The sequence below is a fragment of the Condylura cristata genome, unplaced genomic scaffold, assembly GCF_000260355.1.
Source record: "Condylura cristata isolate star-nosed mole 26May11 unplaced genomic scaffold, ConCri1.0 scaffold00020, whole genome shotgun sequence".
Lineage (NCBI taxonomy): Eukaryota > Metazoa > Chordata > Mammalia > Eulipotyphla > Talpidae > Condylura > Condylura cristata.
In genome coordinates, this window is record NW_004567121.1 from 37,944,150 (window position 1) to 37,952,204 (window position 8,055).

Below are 8,055 nucleotides of genomic sequence, written 5' to 3' on the forward strand. Positions count from 1 at the left end.
GGAGGCTCGGACCGGCCTGTGCCGGGCCGGCGGGGCCTCACGTGCTTAGAGAATCACCGGGGAGCTTGAACACCTGACACCCGCCCACCCAGACTTGCCCTCAGGTGGGGAGGTCCGGGCCACTGCCTAAGGGGCCCAGCGCTGCCCAGCGGGAGCCTCAGGGCAGCTGGGGATGGGAGGGCCAAGACATGGGCTCTGCTGCCCCGGCGCTGATTGAGGGGCCACTCAGGCCGAGTCGGGGGCTGGACTGCCCAGCCCTTTGTGCTTAAGTTTTTGTGATGTCATGAGAGCATTCTTTATAACTTAAAATCTTTCAAAATCATAAAATCTGTAGGACAGTATGAAAGGTGATGCTAACCTTGGGACCAGAGCTGCTCACAGAAAGGACTTTGATCTTGAACCGGAAACTCCCTCCCAATACCTCGGGCCCTGGTGCTTCCACCCAGGCCTGCGGGCAGTGCGAGGCTGGAGAGGTCGGCATCTTGCCCCTTGGCTGGCGCCCGGCCGGGGTGACTCAGGCTGCAGCAGAGGCTGGTGCTTGGGGCACATGGCCCAGGCTCCCTACCGTGTCCCTAGGCCTCGCAGGCCATTTTGGGCTTCAGGAAGAGGTCAGTCTCCGTCCTCCAGCTGCAGGCCCTGGAGGTTTGGTGCCTTGATGGTAGCACGGACGGTCCGGTGCGCGCTACCAGCAGAGCGGGACCATCGCTCATTCAGATTTGGGTGGGGGCCCAGAAGGAGCAGCTCAGGCAGGGCCGGGCCAGCTGGGAACTTGCTCTGGCTTGGCCGGCAGCCTGCACCTGCACCTGCCTCTGACTCTGCCCGAGAAGCACCAGGCCCGGGGCTTGGGATCCCAGTGAGCAGTTGCCCTGGGCCAACCAGAGCTGCAGTGTGCTGCAGCTTCTGCTGCTGCCCAGTGACCGTGCTACTGCCAGTGCTGTCCAGCACTGCTGACAAGTGACCAGCACCCTGTCTGGGCCACTTCTGAGAGCTGCTGTCATGGTGTATCTGTTCACCCAGCACTGTCTCAGCCGTCTGGTCCAGTGCACGGTGCTGTCCATGTGGCCTTCCGGCTGCGGCGTCCTCAGCGGCCCAGCTTTGGTGAGTGGGCTCCAGGCCCTTGGCTCGCTGACTGCCGTGCATCCAGGTCCTCGCTGATGGGATGGCGCCACCACTGTGGCCTTAGAAATTGTTCCCTATCAAGAAAACGCCAGTTGTCCCGAGCCTGAGCACGCTCGTTGTGTGTGAGGGTGAAGGACCCACCGTGACTGTGCTGCCGGCCCGTCCTTGCTCGGCTGTGGCCCTTTCACGCTTTCGAGTCAGAACTCAGGTTCGTCCGTTGAAACCTGCCTTCAGATGCAGGCCATCAGCGAGGCCACGCTGCGGGCTAACAGGTGGGGCAGCGTCAGCACGCGCGGGCAGGCGCATTCTCAGACCCTCCGAGGGCTTGACAGGTCTGTGACGCTGCATCAGGTGCCCTGGCAGGGGGCCCGGGGGCCGCCACCTGCCCTCCCGGTCTTGCCTCCTCTCCCAGAGCTGCAGCGCTGGCTTTAGCTGCTCCTGTAGGCACAGGCCAGCACATTGCACATACGCAGGCCCACGCTCCGGCTCAGGGGCCATACTCACAGGTGCGCTTGCCCTGCGCCCAGGCCTCGATGGGCACCGGCACCGGCACTGGGGCGGGAGGGTGCACATAGCCTGGGAACTTCACTGCCCCGACACGGGGCACCGAGGCTGGCGTGGGGCACCTCAGAACCAGGCCGTGGCGGAGCAGCAGACCATGCTCGTCCTCTGCAGACCGGTCAGCCTGTTCAGAGGCACCGCCTGTGCCCCTCATGCCCGCGCGACACTGCCAGTCTGAATGACAGCAGTGGCAGGAAACTGGGCGCACATGCTGTTCACGTGTGGCACAGGAGACACCCGAACCCCTTGACCCTGTCACAAAAACGAGGTCAGAACAGCTCCAAGTCGAGCGTGCAGAGAACCACATCAGGAAAGTGCTGACCCCAGACCGTACCTGCGTAAACGTGCAAGTTAAGGAGCTCTGGCGAGACTGAGGAGGAAAGAAATAAAAAGGGGCTTAAAGCTTTAAATGATCTTGAACTCACTGATTCAGAATCTGGGTGGGAAAACACGAGTCGCTGCGTACCGAAAGTGCAAGCCGCCCAGTCAGACCCCGCTGGCCGCGCCACCACAGCCTGCCGGTGGCCGGTCCTGAGATGGCGGCCAGGTGGCAGCTGAGGCCACGGACAGGTGGGCGGGTGACTTCAGCCGGGACCAGGAGGTGACAACAAAGGCCACCTGACATCACAGGGACGCCGGCTACCCGAGAAACGAATGTTTATTGACGTAACAGCAGCCGCACGAGCAGGAAACAGCCGGCAGGTGCAGGTCAGTGTACCGGCGTCAGCGCCTCGTACAGCCGCTGCGCAGCCAGCTCCACCATCTCCCGGAGGGACTCGTCGTCCTCACTCCCCTCCTCACACTCCACGGTCTGCAGGGGAAGACAAGCAGGGCTTGCACTGGAAGGCCCAGGACGGCTGCCCCGGGGTACTAACACCTGTCAGAGCCGCCCTCCCGGGCCCCTCGGAGTGCAGGCGTTAAGGGCAGCAGTGCCCCTAGGAAGCTTCGGTGGCTGGTGGCTTGGGTGCGAATCCGTCAGGCAGGTGGCCGCAGGGCACACGGACCCCTCTGGCCTCCTGCGGCCCCCCACCCCGGCAGCGGGCTTCAGTGAACCCGTCTGTTCTGCGCCTGCTCCCTGGAGGGGTCCTCTCACCCCCACCCCTGGCCTGCACCCCAATTCTTGTGCACACAAATAAAAGAAACCTTAAAAAAAAAACCCTCCTGCAGGGCAGAGGTGATCGAACAGGGAGTGATGGACAGGTACCTGGCCAGAGGACCCGGGTCTGCTTCAAAATTAAGTTTTGGGAAATAAAAATAAATGGAGGAAGCGGACGGAAACCAACGGGCAGTCTGCGACCGACTCACTGTACAGCGTGAGTCTTCGCCTAGTAAACGGCACACAGCTGGCTTAGCCAGAAGCGGCGTGGTTTCTCCTGGCGCTTGGCCCCTGTGTGCCCAGCACCACGAGTGGCCTGTCACACCCCAACTACAAGAGCCCATGTCGCTCGTCTGAAGAGCCGGGCGGGACAGAAACACCATGACCTGACTGCCGCTGTCGCGAGCCGGTGTCTGGCCTGCGAGGCTCGTGCTGCCCCCACAGCAAACAGGGAACCCCTCACACCGCTCTCCGGGCCGCGCCCCACCCAGCAGCGCGGGCGCCGCAGTGGCCCCAGGGACCCTGGGCATGCCCGGTGCGAGACAGCGCGGTGTCAACTACAGCTGAGCGCACGGGCGAGCGCGGTGGACAGGCGGCCGCACTGGCAGGCCACGCGGTGGCGAGGGCGGGTGCAGGGCTGGGGTTAGGGCCTTCACCGTATGCCCGGTGCCTTGAGATTTAGCAACAGCTACGTACCCGTGTCTCCAGGTTTATATTAGCAGTTTTTCCATCCACGGTGACCCCGAGAATAGAACCATCTTTCACACTCACACAGTCTTCTCCAAATATGTCCCTTCGGGCAGACAGAGGCAGAGTGAGTGGAGAAGGTCTGCAGCCAGGGAAAGCTCAGTTACGTACTTGGGGAAACGGCACTGCAGGCCCCAGCTCTGGAGAGCCAGGGCCCCGCCGCGCCCGAGCCCTGGGCTGGGTCGCGCGCTGGGTGGAGGGTGTCGCTAAGGACCCGCTGCTCTTACCACTCCTGTGCCCCCACCTTCCTGAGGTCATCGCAGCCCCCGCTTTCCCAGAGTGCCCTGGCAGCAGCACCGTGCCAGGCGGGAGGCGAAGAGCAGCATCTGTGCGAAGCCGGGGGCAGCAAGACTGTTTGCCTTCACTCTGCGATCGCAGATGCCACCCGGCTCCGCACCAGACACCTCCACCCCAAGGAGCGGTGTGCGCCCAGGGCCCAGGTGACCCTGCAGGAGAGCGCTGCGTCCTTGGTTTGTGAATTCTCAAAAGCACAGAAGAAGTTTCATTTCCAGGCACTGGCCGGTGGGGCGAGGGACAGTCGATGGGCTCGTGGTGCTTTTAAGAACACAAGCCACTTGGCTCTGGTCTTCACGAGGGCACGGCCAGCTCGCCTCACAGGCCGCCTCTGAGAGCTCGGGTGTTTGCAGACGGTGTCAGGGAGGGTGGGGGCAAAGCCGAGGGACGTCAGCCACGGGCCCCTGCGGCTCCCGGGCAGCTGAGCGTAGGGCCTGCGTGTCCCGCTGGGAGCCTTGGGAAGGACACTGCCCAGGGCAGAGCTGCCTGGTGCCCAGCCAGCACAGCTCCCCCCATGCGATGCTCTGGAGCCTGCGGCCCCATGAACTGACCACATAGGTGCTTCCTCCTGGGAAAAGGCCACTCTGCCCAGCTGTCTGGGGCCAGTGAGCGACCACGACTCGGAGACTCGGGCTAGCAGGGGGCTCCCAGCGGGGTGGGGAGGGGCCTCTGCCGGGCAGTAGCAGCCGGCAGCAGCCCTGTGATGGTGCTGGCTGCGTGGCACATGACTGCCTCTAAAACCCAAAATGATGGCGGCGAGGATGCCCCTCTGACGGTGTCCACAGGCTCTGGGAGCGCTCACCACCGAAAGCCTTCATCGCCCAGCCCTTAAAGGCCACTAAATGGCTGCTTGAGCAGGAAGACCTGGGAGCCGTTGGAGGGCAGAGCCATAAGTTACCCTAAAACCTGGAACAGAGCCCCTTCTCTTGTTAAAAGGTCTGATCAATCACCGGCAAAGTACACTCAGAAGCAGCCTGCGCACTGCGAGCGCTCTCGAGGTGGAGGACACCATGCTCACGCGGAATTAGAAAGCTAAGCTCAAATTTGAAAATTTCCCTCTTACAGTTTACCCATTTACACTGTGCTTGTCTACACGGAGGCATTTTATGTGATTATTTTGTCTAGAAAACATTCTGAAATCACGTTTGATGAGCACCAGGAGAAAGGTGAAAGACCTAAAGCTGAGTTTAAAAGCCACAGTGGGGCCTCCCTGGGGGTGCAGCGGGTTGAAGCACAGCACTATGAAGCAATCGCAGCCACTGCGGCCTTAGTTCAATCCCCAGCAGCCAGGGAGTGACCCATGTGGCACAGCAGACCTCTCCTGTCCCGCCCGCTGCTCCCCTCAGCAGTGGACTTCCTCAATCTGCCTGTCCTGCTCCCAGCTCTATCTCTGGGGAATCCTCTCACCCCTGCACCTCTGGCCTGCACCCCAGTTCTTATATGCATCAATAAATAAATCTTAAAAAAAAAAAAAAGCAAAGCCACAGTTAACAGACTTACTACCTAAGAAAAGTGCAAAAAGAAAACTCACATTTCAAGAGAAGTGAACATATAGCGATTCCTACAGGCGCAGGAACATCAGGTCAGCACTTAGCCCTACCCCCCTACCCTTCCCGTCTGAATCCCTGCTGACCACGGGCCAGGCAGAAGGGCAAGCCCCGAAGCAGGGGAAGGCGCTGGGCAAACATCTCGCTTAGGTGAGGTCTCAGGTGAAGGAAGTGATTCGAACCGCTTTGGGATGGAGCAGGGACCCCCCGCCCCCCCAGGGACAGCGGGGAGAGAGCACTTACTGGAGCATGATCTCCAGCCTCTTGCTGTACACGTGCATTTCCAATTTTTTGGAAACTTTCTGCACAGCACCTGAGGGAAAGAAAGAAACAGATTCGATGTCCACACTCCTACTGGACTACGTCCCAAACCAGTAATCAGACATGGTCATGGGTAAATCAGTCATGAACTACTGAACCCCTTGAAGGCCCCCGGCAGCCCCCAACCTGCTGTGGCAAACTGGTCTTTTGTCACTTCATTTATGCTCTTGTCAAAGATTCAAAAATGACATTTCAAAGATATTTTAAACTATTTCCAATGTTTCTCAAGCTTTTCCACATTTCTGTGTGAACAGAGCTGAGTGGAACTCCAACTCCAGGAGTTTGAGGGGCACAATGAAGCTTAAGAGATCTCTGAAGTTTTCTTTGATTAAGACATTACATAAATTTTGCTTTATACTATATATAAATCATCTATATTTGGTTTAAAAACTAGTATTTAAAGTGACTTGCCAATGAGATGACTTAGCCCCCCCAAACACAGTAATCTGACAGCTCAGGAAGAGGCGCCCCACGCGCAGCTCCCAGCCAGCGCTGGCCCATCCCCAAGCACCTCCCAGGCCATAACAAACGAGCAGTTCCTCAACAAGCTGGACAGAGTTACCACACGGCCCCGTCATTCTTCTAGACATCGTCTCAAGAGAAAATCATAGGTCTACACAAAAGCTGTACGTGAAAACTTAGAGCAGCAGTACTTATAACAGCCAAGAGGCAGGAACACCCCAAATGTCCAGTAGCTAATGAACTGGACAAGTGTGGCCTGTCTGTGGTGGAACATTCCATGGCAGTGAAAAGGAGCGCCGTGCTCACGCACACCACCACGCGGTAAGCCTTGGCAAGTCAGAGAAGCAAGACATGAAAGACAGGATGGTGTGAGATGCCACTTACAGGAACAGTCCAGACCAGGTTACTCGAGAGAGTCCAAGAGCAGATAAGCAGTTGCCCAGATGTGGGCAAGAACTGGAGAGTCCAGCCAACAGTCACTACTTGTCTTTCTGAAGTGGCATAAATGTTCTGAAGTTGACTGGCGAGTCCATTCCGTGGAAGAGTCAAACTGACCCTTCTCAGCTGTTCTGTAACTCAGACCACAGCTCCGCTAACTGTTTCTAGCGCTAATTATTTTAACTGAGTATACAACTACCTAGATGCCGGTCATAAAAGCTGTATAATAAAACCTTTGTCCTTTAATCATAATCATTAACATTTTACCAAGTATAAAATACACACTTAATGGACACGTAAAAATCTCATAACATATTGAAAAATAAGCTATGAAACTATCAAAAGAAACCTCCCAAAGTATGTGTGCACCTGTATTTGCGTACTCACTGTTACACTGTCGGACAGCTACCCTGCCCGGAGCCTCACCAAGCGCGAGATCTCACGCACACACACGCCTCCCAACAGGCGCTGAAAGCCCGTAAGACAGGAGACAGTGGCATGTAGGAACGGAACAGGAAACACTTGGAAAGTGCATGAGCTTCCCTGGCGTCCCCAGTGAGAACCTCACAGCGGCTGCACCGCGAGCCAGCAGCTCGGATGCGCGCACTCTGCGCTCCCACCGGACTCGGGGAGTCAAGGCTGAGGAAGCAAAACACCGGGCTGGGCCGGAGGCCCCAGGCTGCTTCCAGAGGGGCCCGGGGAGGGCTGGCAAGTCCCCCGCAGGCGCAGGCTGCGATTCTGTGGCCATGCGGCGTCTGCTGCAGCCACCCGCTGTCGTAGCCTGAGCAGCAGCGCGCGCCGGCTGTGCCGCAGCAAGGCTTTCTTTACAAAAACAGGTGGAGGCTGGGGCTGGGCGCTAGTTTCTCCCTCTGCTTTACAACGACAAATTTCTGCATTGGCCAGGACACGGTCTATTCACTAAATAATAAATGTACGGAACGAACACCCTCAACTTGCTCCTGTGCAGCCAAAGTCCCATGACACGCCTCATCTTCGGACGTGCAGCCCCATGGGTGACGTCTCAGGCTCCTCATCAGACACCTCTCGGCCCACCGTCTTCTCACTTTAAAATGCATCTGTCTAGTTTCCTTCTCTCACAACCTCGGTGTAACCCACCAGGGAATACATTTTGGCTTTCCCTTCTAGGCACCTGAAGAATCCCAACACTTGCTCCTGTCTCCGCCCCTCCTGCCCTGGCCTGAACCTCCACCTCCCACCTGGCCCACCTAACTGGAACCTCTATTTTCAGACTTAACCTCCTAAAGATCCACTCTCAGTAGGCGCCCCACAGTGCAGCCCATTTACTCAGACGGCAAGTCCAAAGCCCTGGCGATGGCCAGCAAGGCCCCGCGCAGCCTGCCTCCTGTTCGGAAGCCAGCAGCGCTGCACCTGGAGGGGGCCCTGCTGCTCACTGATGCCCCCTGAGCACCTGGACGCCTGGCCAGCAGCAGGTGCACGAGAAGTACCTGT

At 58.3% G+C, this 8,055-nt stretch overlaps 2 protein-coding genes across 2 annotated transcripts in view; both read right to left on the reverse strand.

Moving 5' to 3' along the window:
• IAH1 (isoamyl acetate-hydrolyzing esterase 1 homolog (S. cerevisiae)) overlaps positions 1-1,834 on the reverse strand; it is an 11,089-nt gene extending 9,255 nt beyond the window's left edge. The window contains exon 1 of the mRNA XM_012727369.1: positions 1,624-1,834. Within this exon, the coding sequence (XP_012582823.1) occupies positions 1,624-1,834 (211 nt within the window). The remainder of the gene's footprint in view (positions 1-1,623) is intronic.
• Positions 1,835-2,082: 248 nt separating this feature from the next.
• The window catches only part of CPSF3 (cleavage and polyadenylation specific factor 3, 73kDa), a gene marked incomplete at its 5' end in the record, with an annotated part of 22,967 nt that continues 16,994 nt past the window's right edge, over positions 2,083-8,055 (reverse strand). The window contains 3 exons of the mRNA XM_012727370.1: positions 2,083-2,491; positions 3,473-3,569; positions 5,608-5,677. Of these exons, the coding sequence (XP_012582824.1) occupies positions 2,390-2,491; positions 3,473-3,569; positions 5,608-5,677 (269 nt within the window). The remainder of the gene's footprint in view (positions 2,492-3,472; positions 3,570-5,607; positions 5,678-8,055) is intronic.